General features: G+C 39.3%; 1 protein-coding gene across 15 annotated transcripts in view; it reads left to right on the forward strand.

The window, feature by feature from the left end:
- Positions 1–23687, forward strand: part of NAV3 (neuron navigator 3) — a 353937-nt gene that overhangs the window by 108282 nt on the left and 221968 nt on the right. For all 15 annotated transcript variants that reach the window (XM_065559490.1, XM_008164582.4, XM_008164583.4 and 12 more), the window contains exon 4: positions 23333–23405. In XM_065559490.1, the coding sequence (XP_065415562.1) occupies positions 23333–23405 (73 nt within the window). The remainder of the gene's footprint in view (positions 1–23332; positions 23406–23687) is intronic.

The raw sequence follows: 23687 nt of genomic DNA on the forward strand, positions 1-23687 counted from the left end.
TCCTGATGCGCCAAGACACATGTTAAGGGCAGGAGGAAAAACAAAAGTGTGGAGAAGTAAAGACTTGCCTAAGGCCACACAGGAGCTGGGAATTGAACTCAGTGTGCTAGGCCATGCTGCCTCCCTTGTTAGCGTTTTAATAGCATTTTAGATCTGTACATCTTAAAGCAGCGTGCCAGGGTTGGGAGGCATCATTTTCTCCAGTTTTGCAGATGGGAAAATGGAGGTAGTGAGATGTTAAGAGGTTTGCCCAATGGAATACAGTAATTGGAGAGCTGGTAATAGCACCCAAGTCTCCTGAGTACTTGTAGGTTGTACTGTGCCCTAGCTACTGAATCGCGCTGCTTCCTTTTCAATAGCTGTTTGCCATATGCTTGCTTTCCTGGCATCATTTAGCTGTTTCTTTTGCTTCATATGATGATCACTGTTTGTCTTTGCTTTCTCTCCTCCTACACCCGAGCACAACTTGTAACTCCTCCGCCGGGGTAGCTCTCCGCTTTTCTCCTTAATTTGTTTCATATTGCTAGATTCATAGATTTCCAGGCCAGAAGGAACCATTGTGATCATCTAGTCTGAGCTCCTGTATAACACAGGCCCATAGAACTCCCCCAAAATATGCTAAGATCGCATTCTCTTTCTACCCCATTTTCAATAAAAGTGCCCCAGGAAAAAGTGTTCTTATTGAAAATGTAAAATAAAACAACTTTAATTTTTTAACAATTTTTCCATACAGTAAACATTAAGTATGTAAATGCTGTGCATGGATCTACTGTGGCTGCTTTGTGCTTCTGTGGCACCACAAAGTAGCTAGAATCCTAGTAGTTCTGGGCCACTTAATGTTGCTCCTGCGTAGAGGGAATCTTTGTGTGTTGTAGTGGCCCATTGTCTCATCCCACTCCTGGTTGAAGTCATAAGGTCATGGGCAGGACATACTTATGCCTCAGGACTTCACAGTGCTGGAAAAGTCCATTGGGGACATTGGCAGCCTTCAGGAATAAAGCTATCTTTGCCCCACCTCTAGCTTATGTGAAGAAAGAGGGCATTTACCTGGGTGTCCTACTGCTGAAAACATAACTTGTCCTGCCATGACCGAAAAACCACAGCAGGCAATGGATGTGGTTTAATTAGGCTGCAACTTTTATTCACGTAAAGTATCTGGGAGTACCTGGCAATAAATTGTAAAGTGCAGGTCATCATCCTTTCCTTAATCATTTGCACATAATCCCCAACCAAGTTCCAGCTATCCCGCTGCTGGGAACCTGACACCCTCTCCTTTTATGAGGTGAAAGGGAGCTGTAAAAGAAAGGGAGCATCAGCTGATGCTCCCCACTATTCCAGACATAGGAACCCCAAACCCTACTTCTTCACCTCCCTTAACAGAGGCTAGGAAAAGGAGGGGAGTCGGCTCCCTGCTGTATGAGACAGAGGACCCCCAGCTCCCTTACTCAGCTCCCTTAAGGGATGCTTTCCTTCAAATCCTTCATCAATCAATTCTATCTGATAACGATATCCCTTCCATAGTGATTGCCCACACTGGACACCCGCCACAAGTTTTACATACTAAGTTGTGACATTATAAGCTTAACCCCACTGCTCCATCCCAACAGGTCCCAGACTCACCATGGGGAAGGCAAAAAACCCCACCCCACCTCGACCAATCTGGAAGTGAGGAAAAAATTTCTTCCCAGCCCCTAAAGAAAAGTGCAACTAGCAAAATTCTTGCAGTGGATCATGAGGAAACCTGTTCCTTTTGCCAAGTTTGTGGGTGGTGTCAGCCCAATTCCAGTTAAAAAGGGGTTCTCCAGGGGTATAAATACCACCCCACCTCTTGTCAGCATGAAGGGCAGCACAGCGACTTTCTCGAGACCTTGCCCCTAACAGCTTCCAGATCTTCCTGTCTGTCCCTGTAAACTTTTCCCCAACCCCGCCATCCCATTGTAGGGGAAATCTCTTAAAGGGGCCATGCCCCTTTTATTCCAGACAGGTGGGCAAAGCCCACTGGATGGAAAGTTGCGGTGAACACATTCTCTCTATATATATATTCCAGTCATATTACCAGCACTGATTCATAATTAATCAACAACAAACAAAATACCTTCTTAGTGTTCTCTCTGACTCTTGTCTGTTTTGGAGATGATTTTTGGAGATGAGACACCTTAGTTGGCAATTCATTCATAATTCTAGTTCCTAAAAATCTAGTTTTTAATTATTTCCTTGCAGTGATCTACCAAGTACTTCCTTTTCAATGTCTACAGTTCATGCTCACGTTGGCAATGTGCACATAGTAAGCTTGTGGCCAGTGGGGCACCTCTAAATCTTTCAATTCTTCTACCTAACAATGGCACTAAATTTTATCAGACTTCGATGGTGCCTTCAAAACGGTCACTAATATCATTGAAGGCTTCTTCTCAAAAGTCCCAGGAACACATTCACATTGAGGGTGAAAAATGTTTATTGCTGAATACACAAAATTTGCTGGGAGAAACAAAGAACACTAATCCAAACCACAAAGCCACTAAAAGCATTCTAGAAAAGCAGGGCCGCCATTCCAGAGTCACATACACAAGGATCACCACAAACTTCAGGGCTCACAGACTCAGTTGTCACATGCTGTCAATTGACAAGTGGGAACTAAACTAGGACATCTTTGTTCAGCCATCTACCAGGGGGTTTTCTCTTGTGTCTAGATTTATTTACCAGATTTAGAACAACAGGAGAGTACCAGAATTTTGCATTTAAGAATGGGACCTGCCCTTCTTCTTCCTTGAATAAACAGAATGGTATGCCTATCCCTGTCCAAAAGAGGGAGTTGTCTTTTCTCAAATTAGGAACATTGGGTTTGGTTTTAGAGCACTGGTGAATCTCTGCTATAGGAGACGTGGTGGCTAGACATTGCAAAGTAATGTTGTATATCTAATCAGGCAGAATTGCTCCACCAAGCCAGTCGATGCTTTTTGCCAATTTGGCCAAGAATCTGCACTTAGAATTGCTCTTTAGAAATCAATGTCCTCCCCTGTTCAAGTCTTTAAATCAAGAGTGGATGTATTTCTAAATTATATGTTCTAAATCTGACAGACGCTATGGATTTTCATTCAGAAATTACTAAGTGAAATTATATGGCCAGGAAGTCAGACTAGATGATCATAATGGTCCCTTTTTAACCTAAAAGTCTTTGAATGTATGAAAGGAGAAAGGAAGGGATGGGTGTGTGGAGCTTGGATTGCCTTCATTGTGGTGAATTTAGCAACTAAAACCCAGAGTCGTGTCCAAACCCAGTGATGCCCTCCACTGTGAGAAATAAAAATGATAGATGAGGAAGCTATTTTTTTTCTTTCTGGGGGAGAGGACTTAACAAATATTCTATATTTTCCTCATAAAATTTACAGGCCAAATTCAACCTCCAAATTGTATAGCTTCTGCCCCTGCCCAGTGAAGGAAAACAGAATCTGCACAGAGAGGAATGGATAGCATGACACCCATATACTGTCATCCTGCATACATCTGTGTGAAATGCTGAGGAGCTGGAAACTTCTCTGTGTTTCAACCTTTGGTTTTGAGGACTCGATACTAAAAATAGTATCATGGTTTATTTCTAAAAATATGAGGAATTTAGATTAAGGATATCAAAGGTCAAATCTGTAAATATCGCAGTGAAATTGGATATATACATTCTGGATATCATATTGATGTTTACACATCAGAGTATTTCCAAGCCAGTTTTTCCATTAAAGTGTGTTATACTCTGCAATGGTTTATATTCTGAAATCAGATTACAACTGGAAATATATATATTTTTAGAAATACAGGAGTAGGGACTTCCTCCCTAAATACCATTACTACACATTCAGTCTGGGAATTTGAAAGCCAACCTGAGTTCCTTCTTTCTCATGCCGGAGGCCTCCTCTTCAGGCCAATTTCTGACCTCAGTTATACTTGTGCAACCTCCTTGCCTTCTAATTCTGCCCCCTGTGTTTCTTGAATAACCCCATGCTTTCAGTGATTTGCACAGATGTACACAATTGGCTGTAATTGGAATTTAGTAGAAGTGTGCAAGAAATTCTAGAATCCAGCTTTCTCTCTCTCAGCTGTGTTGGCTCTGCAGTGCTAACATGAGTAAAAAAGCAGTAGAAATTTGTTTTAGTCTCTGTTGTAAGGAAGTATGATTCTGGGCAGGGCCGGCTCCAGGCACCAGCTTGGCAAGCAGGTGCTTGGGGCGGCCACTCCGGAGAGGGGCGGCAGGTCCGGCTATTCGGCAGCAATTTGGCGGACAGTCCCTCACTCCCGCTCGGAGCGAAGGACCTTCCGCCAAATTGCCGCCGCAAATCATGATCGCGGCTTTTTTTTTTTTTTTGGCTGCTTGGGGCGGTCAAAACCCTGGAGCTGGCCCTGGCCAAGGGAGAGGGGCGGCACCTGTGGCAATTTGGGGGCGTCAGGTCCCTCACTCCCTCTAGGAGCGAAGGACCTGCCGCTGAACTGCCACCGCCGATCGCGGCTTTTTTTTTTTTTTCAAATTGCTTGGGGTGGCAGAAATGCTGGAGCCGGCCTTGATTCTGGGTGCACAAAAGGTACAGATGCACTAAGCAAAATGGTGCCTTTTTTATGCAGTGACTTTCAGAAGGCCCAAACATTAGCACCAAGTTTATCCCAATTAACAGCAGAGCAGTCTGAAGTTTTATGAGTGCCCATTTTGGAAAGCAAAACAAGGAAATCTATTTTCCTACTAGCAGGGCAAAGACCACTGGCCTAATGGGTCTCTTGTACATTTTTAAAATAACTTTGAAATCTTTACTGTTTGAGATGCATTTAAAGGCACATGAAAAGGGATCACTCACAAGTTCTCTAAGAGAGGCCACAATGTCAGTATTGTTCAAACACCAGGGCAGTTTCCCCTATCTATCCTGCATGCTTATATGATTTCTGTCACTGCAATGTCTGAATATGCACTTTTATCCACTTCTTAAAAGCCAACATATCTTCTAAATAGTGGCTTCTAGACTATAGCTATAGAACTGGCTAGGAGCATAGAGGAATTCCTGTCCAGAATTGTATGTGCTGAAACCAATATGATTTTGTCTATGGGTGTTGTACAGCTATAAATTAAGAAGGGCATTGCACTTACTAGGGAAAGTAAGAAGGTGTGGAAGCTATATGTGTTGGACTCACTTGGTTGCAGGGTCATGCACAGGAATTTAAATTTCACTGCTTTTGAAGGGGGCCACGTTCTGTGCCCTCACCATGGCCCCAGGGCCAGAGTTGCTGTCAGCTCCCACCGCAACTCCAGGGCTGGAAGAGAATGCTTTCCCTGCTGCCAGCCCCTGGGGCTGGAGGAACTATTTGCCCCTGTTAATTATTGGGAGGCTTGTCCACCCTTGTGCATGCCCCTGCTTGGTAGGAAAAGGCTTCTGATCATCTACAGTCAGGATACTGGAAAATTGAGTATCCTCTCTGTACAATGGGGCAGAAATTAAAACAGTTTCATTAGCATCTATGGTATTTTCCTTTACAGGGGAAATCTGTCAGTGATGTATATTGTCATCCAGTTTATTTATTGGAAACATTGGCCAACAAAACTGGGGAATTAGAGGGAATTAGAATTGGGACCTGAAAGATGCCTTTTGTCTCTCTTTCAGCTGAAACTTATATACCTAAATCAGGCTGAATTGCTTCATCAAACCCATCAATGCATTTACCAATTTGGCCAGGAATCTAAACTCAGAATTGCTTGGTAAAAATCACTGTTGTCTTCTTTTAAGGATCAAGTCACCAAGCATATGCTTAGTGGGCTGTAGAAAAATTCAGTTAGTTACATGTGTAGTTTGTCCACAAAGAAACAGAACTGATTCCATTAAATACCAATTATATATTTAGAATAATATAATGCAGGCTTAGTATAGTAATTCACCAATGCTATTGAAATAAAAGTTCTGCTTAAAGTCCTCTATATGCACCATGTTCACAATGTGTATGCATGAATATTGTACAAAATATTTTTATTTTAAATTAATGTTTACATTCTGAAGTCAAAGGTCAGGAAATGCCACAATTAAGGGTGTCCAGATAACCTTAACATGTTCCCTTTATGTATATTTGCACTGTGGTACAATCTTAAATTACATGGTCATATATTATTTTTCCATATGATCTTTGCCTGATTCAGTGCACAGAACGGGTAGCTTTTCAATATTGGCAAAAGTCTCCATTAATTTGGGTGCCAGTTTGAGACACCTGGGCCTGATTTTTCAGAGTACTTAGCATTTATATAGAATTTCATATGTTGAAAGCACAGCTCTCACTTCAGTTGCAGTTGTGAGTGCTCATCACTTGTGCAAATCTAGACCTAAACATCTCATGTTGAACATTCAGAAACTGAGGAACAATTAGTGGCCACCTGTGAAAAGTTTGGGTTAAAGGACTTGACCAGCATCACATGGAGACTCAGAAGCTGAGATAGAATCAGTTCTCCAGGGCAGTTTTCCCATTTAGAGATCCCCTCATCTAGATCAATTTTTGTCAGAATCACTCTCCCATTTTTTTCAGCTCAGTTGTTTTCTTATCAACATCTTTTTCAATCAAAATTGTATATATTCTAGAAATTAAACCTTCTGTTCTGGCTTGCTCCTGAGTCAACTCCTCAAATGTGGTTAAAGGTCTTAAATACTGTATCATAAAGCATATGCACAAAGAAGCAAAATTCAAATTGCATAGGCAATGTTAAGTCTGGCATTTCTTAACTTCTTACTGCTTAACTTAGTAACCTTAGTATTCTCTTAATGTAGTTTTTGTGTGTTTAAAAAAGAAGACATTCCACCATGTGGAACCATATTGGTGCCCACAGGGTTCATCAACAAGGTTGGAATCTTTAGAGCCACAGCACACACCTCTAGGACTGGATCTAACAGGGTAACTGGTATTCTCTATGTGGACCAGCCACTAGAAGGGGGACGGGGGGTATGTGTGAAACAGATACGTGCTTGCCAGTGGGTTTCACAGATGCATGCTTACAACAGAGAAATGTTAGGAATCAAAATATGAGTTCTCTACTAGATTCTGGGGAGGGTCATCTGAACTAGCGGTTATAGACTCTTCTTCCCCTGGACACCAGCAGCAGTCGCATTGACAGCACAGGAAGGACTAGCTTCCTGCTCTCAGTTCCAGCATTCTCCAGCTATCAGGAAGAGCCATTGCAGGCTAGAGCATGCTTAGTGCTGACAGATTGTTCAGAGAATTTAGCTGCCAGCCTCTGAAAGGTATCTACCGCACATGTACAAACTGATTTTCAAAGTCCTATAACTGTACCAAATTTTGGTGGCTTTTAATGGGGACAGCAAAAAAACCTCTCTAATCCTAGGTTGATCTCCCTGTTGATCCCAGGTCAATTCCTGTTCCAAAGCATGCTGGCACGAAGAGTCAACAGCTGTAAGAAAGTTTGAACATTAGCAATAACAATGTCTTTTTTCCCAATTCTCATCTAATCTCTGATGTTTTTGCTGAAACTTTCCACACCAAAAAAGAAAAAAGAAAATAAAATTAAAATAAAAAATCAGTCTGAGCCAGACACCCAAACATGGGAAATTTCAGGCCAAATGGCTAAAGTTTTTCAAAATTATAAGCACCTGACAACAGCATTGTAATGGAAAATATTCGGAAACTTGGCTGTAGCTTTTGCTGCCAGCTCTGTCTATAATAATATATATGTATATACAACAGACACAAACATGTAGGCACACACATTTTTTTGAGGAAGGAAGTATTGAATTTTAGTTCTCCCCGTTTCATTTTTGCCATTTTTAATCATTACTTGTCTGATACGATTATAATCCTGCTTTAGTCGTCCCGTCCCCCCCCCCAGAACCCTTTATTCTGCACTGAAGCAAGCAGTCCTCTTTGCAACCATATGAGATCAGAGAACTTTAAAAGAACCACAGGATTTTTGACAATTTCTCTTCACAAAGCGACTCAGAGTTATTCATTCGCACCAAACTGTGAGCTACATATTCCATTGAATTGCTCACATCTGATTGTGTGATGTCATAAAAGAAAAAGCTCAGCAGGAACACATCCTGGGTATCATGTGCTAGAAAACAGTGCACTAATCAGTAAAGAGGAAGCACATGCACTCATTAGCCCTTTAGTTTAGGGTTTTGAGTTGCTTGCCATTTGAACACATTTAATCCTGAGTATAAGTCAGCAGCTATTTAATGAAAAAATCATGTATCAGTTTCAGTAAAGATAGAGAAAACACTCATCCTATATAGTGTAGTATATTAAAATACACTTAAAGTTGATCATGAACATATAGAGGAACTATGGCAAGTATTTTAGAAAGCACCTGTTGGTTACAGCAGTGAATACATTTCTCCCAATATAGTAGCAGAAGGATTATAGTAGATATGTCTGCTACATAGTGGTATATCTTTATGATCTTGTGTAGCGAAAAAAAAAGTAGCATGTTATGAATACTGGGAATGTCTAGAATGCTTAGCATATTTAAAAATAGCAGATAAAAAGCATGATATTTAGGTGAACTGCAAAGACACAAGTTCAAGCTTTACAAGAAAACAGAAAATCATTTCAAAACAGCTTTTTTTTTTTTTACAGTATGTCCTAACTGGCTTGTATTAAATATCAGGTTTCATCAAATGTTTGTGTGATTCTTTTGGACTTGAATGTAAACACTAAGGAACTATATTACAATGTCTGACCCCACCGTGGGAAATACAACTAGGTTATACAGTACAAAGATGTATTTAAACTGAGTTCATCTGCTAGTGTCACAGACAAGTTATCACAAAGTCTTTTTATTTCAGCAGAGTTCATTAATTCCCCTCCATATAGGGGCTTTTGACCATGTTCATAACCATATAAACTGAATCTTCTTACTTTTTATGTAACTTACCTATAAAAATTTGCTCCGACCTAAAACTTAGTACACAAGATCTCAGTTACAATTGACTAGTACCAATTTTCTTTTAAAATAAACATATACATTATTTGCCAGCTTTCTGGTGTCATAGGAGTTTTTAAAACAGTCATGTCATGGTTTGAGGAGGCATGGGCCAGATCCTCAGCTGGTGTTAACCAGCATGGCTCCATTGAAATAAATGGGACTATACTGATTTACCTTACCTGAGGCTCTGACCCAGTGTCTGGATATGTATTAGTTTCACTGTTGTAGTTCAGAGTCAGTCAAAGGTAAGGCTCAAGTTTGGACTTGATCATGCCAAAATCTCACATGTTGAAAGCATAAGATTAGATCCCTGCGGTACTCTTGACACTTTGATCACTTCTGCTGTTCTGGCTCGGTATTTCTCCTCAGGTCCCTAAACTAGCTTTTTTGCAAAGGCAATCACCCAGGTTTATATATACAGCATCAGCAAGGGTGTGTGGAAGAGGTAGGTGTGTAGGTATACTTAGATTTTACACATGAACCTTGGGCCTCACTTTGGACTTCTAAGTTCTTTGGACCTTCTGTGATAAGCAGTCCAATCCTTACATAGTGTAAATTGGCAAAGCTGAAGGTGTGGTCCAAATACTTCACTTTTTAATAACGCTTACTGGATTTTGGGGTGTGAAAATGTTTGGAGAACTATTTCAAACATTTTACATTCATGCACTTCACATAGATATGCTAACTTTGGCTATGGCTAGAAGTGAAAGTGACAACATACAATATGGTTGCTTGTACATCCAGGTAACTCAAGTGCTTCAGAAGCCTATGATAACATTTTTTTGGCTAAGCATCAAAGAGTAATCCTGGCTCTACTGAAGTCAATGCAAAACTCCCATTAATTTCAGGGGGCCAGAATTTTGCTTTCAGACTTATGAGTGTATTGCTTATGAAACAGAACTTTGAATTTTCCCCTTCACTAGGACTTTAGGCACAACACTCTGTGTTAAGAGTGAAACCCCACAAAGGGTGCTCAGATAGCCTGTTGATGAGCATGAGATGAAAACGTAGATATATGGATACACTGCAGGGGTTGGTTTATATGTATAATCTATTTTAACTCTTTATACTGCAGAGATATGGCAGATTAGAGTGTTCTTTATACGAAGTTTTCAGAATATTGAACATATTGAATATTGAACACCACTTAGGTACAATGGCATGATTGAAGACTAGAATTTGAGCCTTCCATCTGAACACTCGACTTTTGTGGGTTTCTGATTTGGATTTTGAAATTTGGATTTCTTTTGGTAAACTTTGCCATGTCTTTTATTTAATGTGGTTTTGCACCTCTTAAATTTTCTTTTAAATATCAGTTTTATTTGAATCAATAACATGAAGACTGAACTTAAAAAGAAGCCAATGAGATTGGTTAAGCTCTGGTTTTCCTTATAGTTTCTCTGTATAGGTTAGAGCCAGAAAACCAGCCATGTGACCATAGGTCTGTATGAGATTTAATTAGATTTCAGTAAACAGCTCTCTGTGCAGTGCTTTGAATATGTAGAGATTATGACTAATTATTAAGTATTTTGCAGGACCTTTCATCTGATGAGCTCAGTGGTTCTTTCTTTCTTTCTTTCTTTCTTTCTTTCTTTCTTTCTTTCTTTCTTTCTTTCTTTCTTTCTTTCTTTCTTTCTTTGCATATATTTGAGGGTCAGGAGTTTGCATGTTGTAGGAATGATAATATGTTGGCTATAAGTGGAACTGAATGTTTGCAGAGTCAATCACAGGTCTAAAGTGTGAAGTATAATTACATTGAAAACTGACAGGTGAATATGTGTAATTAAAAAAATCAGGGTTGATTCTTATGAAATCCAAAGGGCAAGTCAGTAGAAAATATTAAATTGTCAATGTCTCTCCTCCACATGCTGTAGTATTGTAGCTTCCAATATAATCAGCAGTGAGTGGTTAGAAAGCCAAAAGGGCATTGGGATGGATTCCATTTGCAAAGTTCACAATACGTCTAGGAGTAAAGTGCTCTGTAGTTTTATCTGTTTATGTATACTGTAAAGATTCATCCTGCCACTGATTGACATTATCATTCCTTTTAAAAGATGTTTTTTTCTGGTGTGCTGAACGCCATAGTTGCTATACTAAATGGTCAGGGAGGAGAGAACTGAAATACCCTCAAAGGTTTAATTAAATCTTCTAAATAGGCACTCTATTATAGTCTGCATTTTGACCTCGTGGAGAGGTATTTTGTTTAACAGAGTAAGGGGTACATCTGTATGATACCTTCCACTTTTCTGAAGCTGGTTAATCTCCATAAATATTTAAATAAAGGTACATAACTGAAAGAGAGGCATTGCATAACTACTAAATACTATAGGCAGACTCACTGAAATAACCAAGTGCTTCTATTTGTTGTATCTGCTTATGTTTAAAAATGAGCTTCCAGTGTAACACAATGGCCAAAGGGGACTAATGCAATCCTAGGATATATAAAGAGAAATACTGAGTGGGAGTACGGAATCTGTATTAGTTCTATATTTGGTACTGGTATGACCATTATTGAAGTACTGTGTCTAGTTCTGGTGTCCACAGTTCAACATCAAGGATGTTGATAAATTGGAGAGGGTTCAGAGAAGAGCCACAAGAATTATTAAAGGATTGAAAAACATGACTTATAGTAATAGACTTCAGGAGCATCATTTGTTTAGCTTAACTAAAAGAAGGTTAACGGGTGACTGGATCATGCAGAACAAATATTTGATAGAAGACTCTTCGGTCTAGCAGACAAAGGCATAATAAGATCCAGTGACAGGAAGATGAAGCAAGACAAATTCAGACTAGAAATAAGATGCAAATTGTTAATAGTGAGGGTAATTAACGACTGGTACAATTTACCATCATTGGGGATTTTAAAATCAAAATTGGATATTTTTCTAAAAGATGTTATAGCTCAAATGAATTAATTCAGGGACACTCTATGACCTGTTTCAAAGAGGAGATTTGACCAAATGATCACAGTGGCCCCAATGAATCTATGAACCATGTAATCTCCTTAAGAAAAATATCTCACAGATCCTTAGAGTAGTATTTATCTTCAATTTTCTGACCTTCCTATATGTGCAGCTTTTTCACTGATAAGAGAAATTCCGCACATGTACACGGAGTAAAATACCAACATAGGGAACTACAGTAGAACCGCATTCATCCAACCCTCCATATTAACCGAACAACCAGCGTACATGGGTCCAGAAGCGGGCAATCTTTCCTGTGGCTGTTAAATAATCTCTGGATTATCTGAATTTTTGATTATCTGATCTAGTGCTGGTCCCAGTTAGATTGGATAAACATGTTTCTGCTGTACTGTGAAGATCTAAGCAGAGAATGTCGTGCTTCATACAACTCACACTCTGTCCTTCCAAGTGACCTTTTACATTCTTGTATGAACAGATCAGTACATCTGCCTATTGCACAGTCCAAGTATTTGGGGAGTTAATTTGCTTTAACATTGCTGGGGTCACTGTTAAAATTTTGCATTGGAAGTGTAAGGTGGATGAATTTGGGTCACATATTTCTTTTTAATATCTGTTGGAGATGGAAGTGGAAGGTATGTGGGTTTTAAATAACTCCCTCATCATTTCCTCAAAAATTTTGCCTTCAAGACCTTCCACATACCAGTAGTTATTATTCTCTAAGGGGAATTTTCTCCCCAAAAGGTTCCAATAACTTTATTTTTAATTTGTGTAGATTTTTTTTATTGAAAGGCCCTGGTTGAAATTGGAACAGGCTTTTGGGTTGACATTACTTGGGTAGTTCGATGCTGCATATTTTCATTAAATGCTTCCTTAATTATTCCATTATTAAATAAAGACTTTGTTAGGGAACAGGGAATGTCAATAGGGTATACCTAACATCCAGAAAAGTATTATAATTTCCATAGAATGATTCTCCTATGTCCCTTATATCCTGGTGAGGTAACAGGCCACCTGCACCAGTGAGTAAGCAGAAGCAACTTAACATCTCCCAGTAGATCCAACAACAGCTGCTAAAAGGGTGGGTTTGCAGATGTACATCACCCACTCAGACTGAACATTGTCTTTCAGCAAAATTGCAAAAATACATTTAATATCAAAATGACATTATTGGGGGGCCATTGGAAATGGAACCCTTGACTAAGGAATGAGATTATTTTAAAATCTTCTAATAATTTATTCTGATCTTTCCCTATATTTGTGCAAATTTTACTGGACATGTATGCGTGTCTCCAACCTTGCCTCTCCACACCAGTCACCAACCCCACCCCTCAATAGCATGAATCCATATTTCCATGGAGAGCACACCGCACAGTCCTAGGCAAAGGGAACAGTGCTGCAGAGGCTGTTCAGCATAGGAAAATCCATGCATAGAAGTTTCCCTTGGCATACAGACACTGAACGCAGTAATCATGGTACCTGAAGATTCATCAGTGGGAACAGAGTAGGTTTTGTAGAACTTCAGGACAGATTCAAGGCTTTGGATAGTGTGTTTTTTTTCCCCCATGAGTTCCTATTTGGAAGTATTTACTGATCTTGGTAGTAACCTTGATTACATTAGGTATGTACTTTTTTAATAGGAGACATTGATGAAAGCAAAAGCAATTCAAGAAGTTTTGTTTGGGGATCTAAAACATTCTTCCATTGTGCTATGTTGATAAGAACACTCATTTTAAAGAAGTGAGATCAACATGAAATTAGTCATTTTCACAAGTTTGAAACTAGCTCACTTTCAGATCTTTTATGCCTTTTAAACTATTATACACTATACAGTATGAACAAGCACCCAGCCAGTTAGATGCACTGTAACACTTGTAAGAAAGAGGATCAGAAATCCACTTCGTGTTGTGTCCTGAATTTCCTGAGCTTTACTCCTTATCTTATGACTTAATACGGAAAAGAGATGGAGTAAAAATACTTGTTACAGCAGGGACCAGCCCTTCTTGAATATGTGGAAAGTACCTAGCACATAGTGGGAGCTACCATAAATAAATTAATAATACAAATACCAGGTACAATATGAACATTTTACACCTTTTTGGTAAATGAACCTTAGGGACATAATTCCTGTGAAGAATAGGTGAAAGCACCAACACTACCAAAGGAAATGGAGTATGTGACACAGAGAGATCCTTTGTAACTTTTAAGAAAGATGAGGCCAATCCTTTTAATGACTTCCAATAATTCCTTGTTATTTACACTTAATGTACATTTTCAAGAAGAGAAACAGCTGTATTGTATGGGGAATGGGTGTGACCCCTATATTTAAGTTGCCTTACACTTTCCAGATTTCTATAAAAGGACTTGGCAAACTTTCAAAAGAGCTGAACACCCCATTTTCACATCCAGAACAATAGGAACTTCTCAGTCCTGAGCTGTTTTGAAAATCAGGCCACGTTATGTAGGTGCCTAAATGCAACCTGAGTTGAGTTGAAAGTCTGGCTCATAAGGGTGGACAGATAAAAGGGAAAAAAAGAAAAAACTTGGTCTGATTTTCTATTTCATTATACCAGTTTTATACCAGTGTGACTCTGTTGACTTCAGCAGAGTCACACACCCAATTTATCCCAGTAACAGAGAGTCAGGCCCAAAACGCATACTGGCAAAACCATAATATGTGTGTGTGCGCACATGCAAACACAATGTAATTAGAATAGCACACGGTGTTTTCTTCTATAGCTTGTTTGCTTTGCTACTTCAGTGTCCCCTCACTATTGCTACCCCAAAGGAGAAAATAGTAGAGCTCTGGCTAGTTTATTTAGTTGTAACACCTGGGGAAACTATATGGTGTTAAAAGCCTTCAGACTCATATGTCGCCTGTGTGGTGTATTTGGTCTGCTGTTGATTATTCTAATCTCTAATAAAAAATGTGAATACAGAATTGCTAATACTTTTCTGTTTATGACTGTACCTTTACAATTTTCTACACATTTAAAGAAGAGGTAAAATAAGTATTCTGCATGTTAGTGAAACATAAGTTTGCAAAATAGGGAAACAAGCTGAAAAAAGGCTCCCAAAACGAACAAAGTTATAAGGCAAACTAAAAATGTGGGTGTTTCCCACACCACAAAGGCATTGCCAGCAAGACACAGATGTGTGCAGTATATGAGCCAATGGAAAAAAAAAAAAAAGTGAGCAAAGATACTGCTTTTGAATACTCCAGAATGGCTTAAAGTGGGCTAGGCCAAAATAGAGAATAAGTTTGTGTATGTATGTGAGTGTATATGTGACCTAGCCAAAAGTGATGTCCAATTTAAGTGGTGATTACAATATAGGCCATCCCCACCCTTGAAATATTTTCCTGTTCTTTCCAGGACTCTCTGCTTCAAGCAGTAGGGCTGTAATGGATGTACAGGATACAGGGACTCATGCACTAGGTGAGGACCCTGTGCATATTTCTAATTGAAAACAAGTAGTAGTAGTTTAATTGTCTAATTTTTGAGCTTTGTACTCTTATTTCTCAGTCAGGCAGATCCACACCAGACACTATTCCCTTGTTTTAATAAAAATAGTTCTACGATGGTCTACAGTAATGGTCCACAATAATACATTAGATAGTAGCGATACTGCTATGCTATGGGTGATCGCTATACAATTCTGTGCTATAGTTGGATACAATAATAACAGCTTCTATAGAAAAACCTAAAGGCTGGGCCTCCATTGGGTACATTTCTGACTAGCCTCCCTGATGCAGTAGGGAGGTGCTCTTCGATGAATACATCAAGAAAGACCATTTCACGTTCGCATCGCTCTACTTCTGATAGCTAACATTAGAAAGCATTGCTCTGTCCTTTTAAATGGAGCTGTGAACTTATTAAAAATCGAATAGTTGACTAGTGACTGATGTGACACAGCAAGAAATATACTCATCCCAGAATGAAGTTGTGTACCCCCTATAATACAATGAATTCGGTATTTTAAATGACAATCACAGAATTGACTCCAGAGTATGATCTATTTGATCTTCTAGTCTATCTCCCTTCCAGTGCAGGATTTTTCCTGTTGCATATTTATTACAGTTTTGTTCAATCTAATGTGAAATGCCAAGTGATAGGCGTTCTTGTATTCTACTGGTACACAGTTTCACAAGCTAATAAATGTTAGTCAGGTGCTTTCACTGATATTCTGGCTAAACTTGCCCCTTCCTAATAATCTGTTTTACTGAAAGGAGGCTGTTAAAAATGGTATGTTCTTTCTCAACAGATCTGTTCCTTGTGTGTATTCAGAGTATCATATGCTAATTCTAGTGACCAGCTAAATTTTTACTGCATTTCAGACCTCTCAGCACTACAGAACTTAAATGAGAATGAGCTCTATGCTACTCTATCTTGTTTAACAACGGCAGAATTGTTTACTATTTTTTGCATTAATTATACCTGGAGGTTTAATTTGTAAAGTTGCTTATGAGGGTGGCTGTTCAACTTTTATTAGTGATAATGATCTAGAAGAGGGAAAGAACCAAACCTGACTTTCAGATCTCAGGTTTATATGTTGGGATATGTAAAACAAACAAAAAACTTTACTTGTAAGCAAAGCACATTAGAAATCACTGTGGCACAAAATATACAAAACTCCGCAATACTACTTTTACATCACTTTTCAGAGTTGACCTACACTTCAAAAAATTGCAATGCCTGATTGCATTGAAGTGTGTTTGTACTAAGGAAAGTATCTGTGGCATTCCATGGTTAGTTAGTTTCAGTAACTGCCAGAACAAATGTTCTGTTTGCAAGTTGAAATTTTTTTCTAGCTGCTAGCCCTGTGAGCTCAATGAGAAACCTGTAAGTCAAGCTGTGTTCACCCTTCTCATGCATCACACCTATAATAAAGTTTCTACAGATAAATTCTTTGAGCAGTTATACCTTTGTTAACTAATTTCCCTTAGCTGTGCTGCAATTGGAGCTCAATAAGTGAATCAGAACAGAACCCATCTCAATTGCCAAAGATGTGTTGGCTAACAGAAATAAAAGAAATAAAAATCTATTTCTATCACTAAAATAAACATATATAATTTGGAAATATACATAGGGATCAGACCTGTATTAAGCAAGAAGATGCCATATTTACAAAGACACCTCCATACTTCACTTTGAGGAATCCAGAACATAGCATGACTGTTTAACAGACACAGGCATATAGGCAGTAATCCCATTCTTTGTGCATGTTCTTTTAAGGTAAGGAAACTTTGGAAATTTTTGTGTGTCTGCTGTGAGCAACAGAAGAAGGCATACTAATCAAATGCAGAGATTTATCAGAGCTTTATATAAATATAAACAAATATACTGCTTTATTAGTCATTATTACTTGTCTTATGAGTACCTTGCTGTTCAGTTTAAACTTGGAAGTGGAGAAAGTATTGTCTGCCAACCAAAGGAGATGAAAGCTAGTCTTAGTAATAGCAAAAACAATCATAATAAATAGACATATTCTATATGGTGAGTCACTGATGAGTTTCAGTCCCACAAATGAGCTATTCCCATAAATCTACTAACTGCTGCTATTAGGTATTGTCATTCATTTGTGGAGAAGTGTCTGCTGAGTTATTTATTTCTATAGAGCAGCGGTTCTCAAACTGTGGGTCAGGACCCCAAAGTGAGTTGTGACACCATTATAATGGGGTCCCTAGGGCTGACATGCTGGGGCCCAGGGCCAAAGCCCGCCCACTGCCTGGGGTCAAAGCCAAAGCTCGAGCTCCACTGCCTGGGTGACGGAGCTCAGATTTTGGCTTTGACCCCCCTGCCCAGGGTGGTGGGGCTTGGGCAGGCCCAGGTTTAGGTCCCCCCACCTGGGATCATGTAGTCATTTTTGTTGTCAGAAGGAGGTCATGGTACAATGAAGTTTGAGATCCTCATTATAGAGTACTAAAATGCCACAATGTTTCCGATAAAAAGTAGACCATTCATATCTATAGTGCTTTATTTGTTACAGCAGATTTTAATATCTATATCTTTAGCATTACACATAATAATTAGGTGTATCGTATTTGCGATATTACTAAATATTTCTTAGAGATGGATGGGTCCTAACTTCAATAGATCTGTATCTGAATTATGAACCCCCTAAATTTTGGGTGGTATTTAGATGCGGGGACTTGGTTGGATCCATTTTCAATATCCACAGTAAGCCTTGCCGTTTGGTATTTTTTAAAGACTACAAACAAAAATAAAAGCATGCATTTTTGATAAGCAATTTTTAAAAATATAAAGATAAAAGACCTGATCTTTAGAAGCAGCCTCCCATTTTATGGGAACAACTTTGCAGGCTCCATTAAATAAAATATAATTTGGACACTGCTATCTGATTGTGATCATGGAGTAGGTTGGTTTCTAAATTACAGACATTTTGCCTGAGTTTATGTGTGTCCACAAAATTGGAGCCGGGTCTCAAAATCAGCCCCAGATTTTGTTGAATTTTAAGAAAGAAGATTTATATTATTACAGAAACTTTTGGTCACTCTGAAAATTAATTTCATTGTGAAGCATACAGACTCATTGGTAGCACTAGATTTTGGTATGGCGTGTGTTTGCATCTATCTAATATATGGGCAATGAAGGATTTATTGTGTGGTTACCTATTCATCCCGGGCTTTTAATAAAGAACTCTGTTTTGTAAATGATGTGATAAATTCTGAAGTGATGATTGAAAATACTGTTTAGCATATAGACTACCTGAATGTAAAGATTGTATAATATGTTGAGCCATTACTGTGGGATTCCGAAACCAAAATCTTTGTTTAAAAAACAATTATGGTTGTGAAGTCACAAAAATGTATTATTTTTATAAAATGGGCTGACCAACACTTTGGGGAATTAGTGACAATGGTGCAAAGTTGTTCACTGGTAGCCTGATCCTGCACACATTTATATGTACACCTCTGTTGGTAGAATTGGGCCCATGTTTGGTGTTCCTGTGGAAATCAATTTGCCTACCTGCAAACCTTGAGTACTATACTTTCTTGAACTGGCTCTGTTAGGATTGCCAACCCTCCCGGTTTCGCCAGGAGTCTCCCGGAATCGGACTCTGTCTCTCGGAGGCTACTGAAACCAAACCGGGAGATTTTAGGCTGCTAAAAGTCTGGTGGCGCACTGGGGCTAAGGCAGGCTCCCTGCCTGCCGTGGCCACACGCTGTTCCCAGAAGCAGCTGGGACGTCCCTGCGGCCCCTGGAGGGGGGGCCCAGGAGGTCTCCATGCGCTGCCTTCACACTGAGCGCTGACTCAGCAGCTCCCATTGGCTGTGAAGCATGGGCAATGGAACTGTGGGGGCAGTGCCTGTGGGCAGAGGCAATGTGCAGAGCCGCCTGGCCCCTCAGCCCCCCACCCAGGGGCCACAGGAACGTTGTGCTGGCCGCTTCCGTGAGCGATGTGAGGCCAGGGCAGGCAGAGAGCCTGCCTTAGCGCTACTGTGCTGCTGACTTGGAGCCACCCGAGATAAGTGTCACCCGGCCAGAGCCCATACCCCTCACCAACTCCCACACAGCATCCAACCTCCCTCCTACACCCCAACCTACTGCCCCTTCAGCACTCAAACTCCCTCCCAGAGCCTGCACCCCTCCTGCACCCCAACCCCCTGCCCCAGCCCAGAGCCCCCTCCTGCACCCAAACTCCCTCCCGCACCCTAACCTACTGCCCTAGCCTGAGCCCCCTTCAGCACCCAAACGCCTTCCCAGAGCTTGCATCCTCTCCTGCACCCCAACCCTCTGCCCGAGGCTGAGCCTGGAGCTCCTTCCCATATTCCGAACCCCTTGGCCCCAGCCCAGAGCCCGTACCCTCTCCCACCCCAGCTCCCTGTCCCAGCCTGATGAAAGTGAGAGCGAGTGATGGACGGCGGGGGGGGGGGGTGGAGTGAGTGGGGCAGGGCCTCAGAGAATGGGCGGGGCAGGGATGGGGCCTTGGGGAGGGGTAGGGGTGGGGGCAAGGGTATATGGGTTTGTGTGATTAGAGAGTTGGCAGCCCTAAGTTCTGTTCAGCTAGGATGCTCTGTAACTTTAATTATATCTGTTATGCTAATGAGGAACATCATCCTTCTTAATAGTTAGGGCTAAAGTATTTTCTGTAAAGGAAGTAGGGCACGAAAAGTTTGGAGATCTGATGTTTGTGTCAGGTCTACATGACGTGTATCATGTTTGTCACAATGCAAAGACTGCATTCCCCGAGACATAAGCAGATAGAGTGCTACTTCCACTCTTGGTGTGAAGCAAAGCTGTGTCCCAGCCTATTTTAACCCTATCACTAGCTACTTAAATAAACATGGAGTTCAGAGATCCATACCACTCTTGATTGAAACAACATTGAGGAGTGGAAATTGGTTGAGGTCTCTTAGAACTTTTGTAATTGCAAAATTATTCTCATCTGTTTGTACGTTTGAATAAAAAGTATTTGGGGCTGTTGGGGTGTCAGTTCAAAGAATAACTGTGGTTAGCCAAGGCAAGAAGAAGGCAATTAAAGTTATGTTTATGGATATACTGAAAGCTTAAAAATGGGAATACCTTAAAACAAACTTTTCTAGACTGGAAGGGAAAGAAAGTGAGGACTCCAGGAATGTATTAACCAGTGTCTTATTGAATCTTCTAACAGTTCTCTAAAGTTGTATTAAAATGCAATTATTGTCAGAAAACTGACTATAAAAATTACATTTCAGGGCTTCCGATTTATTCTTCATCAATGACTCCCCCGTATCAAACTTGTTCAATTTGCAAGTCAGAACAAGAATGGACTATAAGGCTTACCCTGAAATCACAACCTATTGTCTGAAAGCCAGACTGTGTTCTTATTGCTTCATATACTATCACCTACACTAATGGTTCTGGAATTATAGTTTACAGTTCTGTTGAGGAATCAGAAGCAAAATGGAATTTACTTTTTACTTCTGCAGCTAAGTTTAACAGATGTGGCATGCAAGACACAGGCTGTAAGGAGTAGACATATGAAGTAATTAGGTGACATTTTTATAGTTTCTTTTTTGACCATAATCACGCTTTAAAAAACTACCATTAGGGCTATTATATTTATGAAATACGCGTAGACTCCCAACTATATATACACACCACGTAAAAATAACTAAGACACATTAGGTGACAGAGGCTGCAAGTGTTCCCAATAAATTAGTTCAGATTTTTATAGCCACAGTCTCCTGATCCCACTATAAAGAGCATACGATTGCTATGAAATATGTCTCGGTAACATCATAAAGTGTGTCAAGAAACCTTGATTTAATTTTTTGTAGGTAGGTGTTGGTGAATGTTCAGTCTAGGTCCTTTTTTTTTTTAATTTAATCTCCAGGACTTTCTATTACGGTAAAATTTGCTTCTTTCAAATAGTTCAGTGTTTGAGCTGAAAGCTGAAAGATGAACTCAACTTTTTATAGTTCATCTCTAGACAGACCTTGATTTGTGTTAAATTCCCTGATAAAGTAGAATTTCCCATCAAGGTATTTTTGCATAAGGAATGTAAATTGTATTGTTTAAGGGCCTCCTCCTACACAAAAGTTATGCCCAGGGGTAAAGATACTCACATTCAATTGTTTTCAGGATTTGGCCCTAAATGACCCAGTTTGTTTTTACCTTCTATGATGCCAAATGATCCCAAGTAAATTCCATTAACATCTTAGAAAATGGCAGAAATAATGGCCATATTCTGATCTTACAGTGGTGTAAATATAGAGTAATTCCATTGACTTAATTGTTGTTACTCCAGATTTACTCTAGTGTAAATATATTTATTTTAAAAAGTGTTAGCTAGCATATTATTTGTAGAAAAAAAGGGACCGAGGAAAGAGATTATTCATCACTCCCTATATACCGTAGTAGCTGCTGAAAACTGTTTGATCAATCCATAAGGAATTTACGTTATCAATGTTTGTTTTCCACAGCCTTAGCTTAGTGTAATTTGTTTTGGGTGAAGCATTGACATCTAGATTTTTGGCATATGTTCTCACCTTTACAAACATTGCCCACGTGTTAAAAGAGACTCTCTGTGTAGGTTTTAGAGAAAATTTCTTCAATGTGCACTTCTTGAAAGCAAACAGAAATTTTCTGTTCATTTTATAAAACATTATTTTCAAATAGTAGAAGGAGAACTGCAGTCATGGGAGATATGCGGAATAATTTAAGGGCTTCCTCCTTATTTATTTGCATTGCTATTCAGGTGAAACGTGTTGTCCCAGCCTGGGGAAAAAAATATAATCTCCAGGCTAAGCACCTTTTAATCAGCTAATAATTTATCCCCTGTGTGCTTTGTGGATAGAAAAGTGCCAATAAATCTTATTGTAAAGTGTGTGAATGTGCAAATGATGCCTGTTCAAAGAAAACAAAATTCATTGCATTTACCGGCTTACCTACAGGTTTGTATATTAAGACAAGGGTGAATCATTTTTTAATATGCTTTACAATTAGATGATGTAAACAATACATGTTTTAAATAGGTTAAACCTTTTCTTTTATCTATGCAGTCTTCATCAGCTTTTTTTTAGTTGAAAACTTAAAGTAAAGCCAATCTGCAGAAGACACTGGCAACGTGTCATTTTGCCCATTTTTGATAGAAATTTAACTAGACAGATCAAATCATTGCTTGCCAAGTTATTAACTTAAAATGTGTTGTTTACTTTAATGTTTCAAGATTTATGAAATATTAAAAACAAACACACAACCAAGATGGTGACTCACAGAAACACAGTTTGGAACTTTCCATTTTCCTAACCTAGTAAGAAAAAGTCATTACATTTATTCTGGGATTGCTCATTTTACAGGCAGAATTGTCATCCTTATATTGCTCTTGCTCTGTGCTTCTTTTCCTGTCATCTACAGCTGTGCTTGGCATCTGTGCAATGTGCTGGACCAACCATGGCAGTAGACATCATGATGACCTTTACTGAGGAAGTATATTTTAGAGAAATTTTAACAATTAATAGATGCGTTTTTAAAAAAAATATTAAGAAAAACCAAACAAGGACTCATTGCTGTGACATCATCATTTTCTTGAAATTACACTTCATCCCAGACAAATACCTTCTTTGGTACACTTGTTGAATGTTTTTGCTCACATTCTTTCATTAAGGCAGTCCCCTCCAGACACACGCGTAGTGTTTAATCCTCTATGGATGCTTTCATTGCTACTTATTTGTAGTGTACAAAATCCAGTTTTATGTTAAGTAGGTGGGTTGCTGATCTGTCAGCATGCCATTCTGGATCGGGCCTTTATGAATTGTTTTTAAGCACCAAAGTGGACAATAGAAGCTTTATAGCAATGCTCCAATTAGCGGTAATCATTCTTGTTAAACTTTGGAAAAGAGCTGTAGTATGTGATGAATGTAAAGTATTCATTCCCTTTTTCTCCCCTCTCTGCATTCTCACTCTAGTACATTTTGTAAATAGCTTTAAATTGCTTGTTATTTCTGTTCATATTGCAGATTGAGAATGTTGATGTCTGCCTTAGCTTTCTGGCAGCCAGAGGAGTAAATGTTCAAGGTCTTTCTGCTGAAGGTAAGAAAAATACATCATCAACACAGATAATGGGATTCCTTTCTGAAAACTAATTTTCTTAATACAACTAAACACCAAACTGAAGCTGCATTGAACTGCATTGAAATACTCACACACTTAGATACATATAGAGACGGAGGACAGAGACAGACATGGTTTAAACTTCCTTTTCTGTTTAATTAAAAATTAAATCAGAAAATTCAATATGTATATGAAACTTGGGGCAATCATTTAAATTAGTCATTTACTTTTCTGTATGTTGGTTCCTTTTCCTTTCCCCCC

The sequence above is a fragment of the Chrysemys picta genome, chromosome 1 (genome assembly GCF_011386835.1).
Source record: "Chrysemys picta bellii isolate R12L10 chromosome 1, ASM1138683v2, whole genome shotgun sequence".
NCBI classification, from domain to species: Eukaryota; Metazoa; Chordata; order Testudines; family Emydidae; genus Chrysemys; species Chrysemys picta.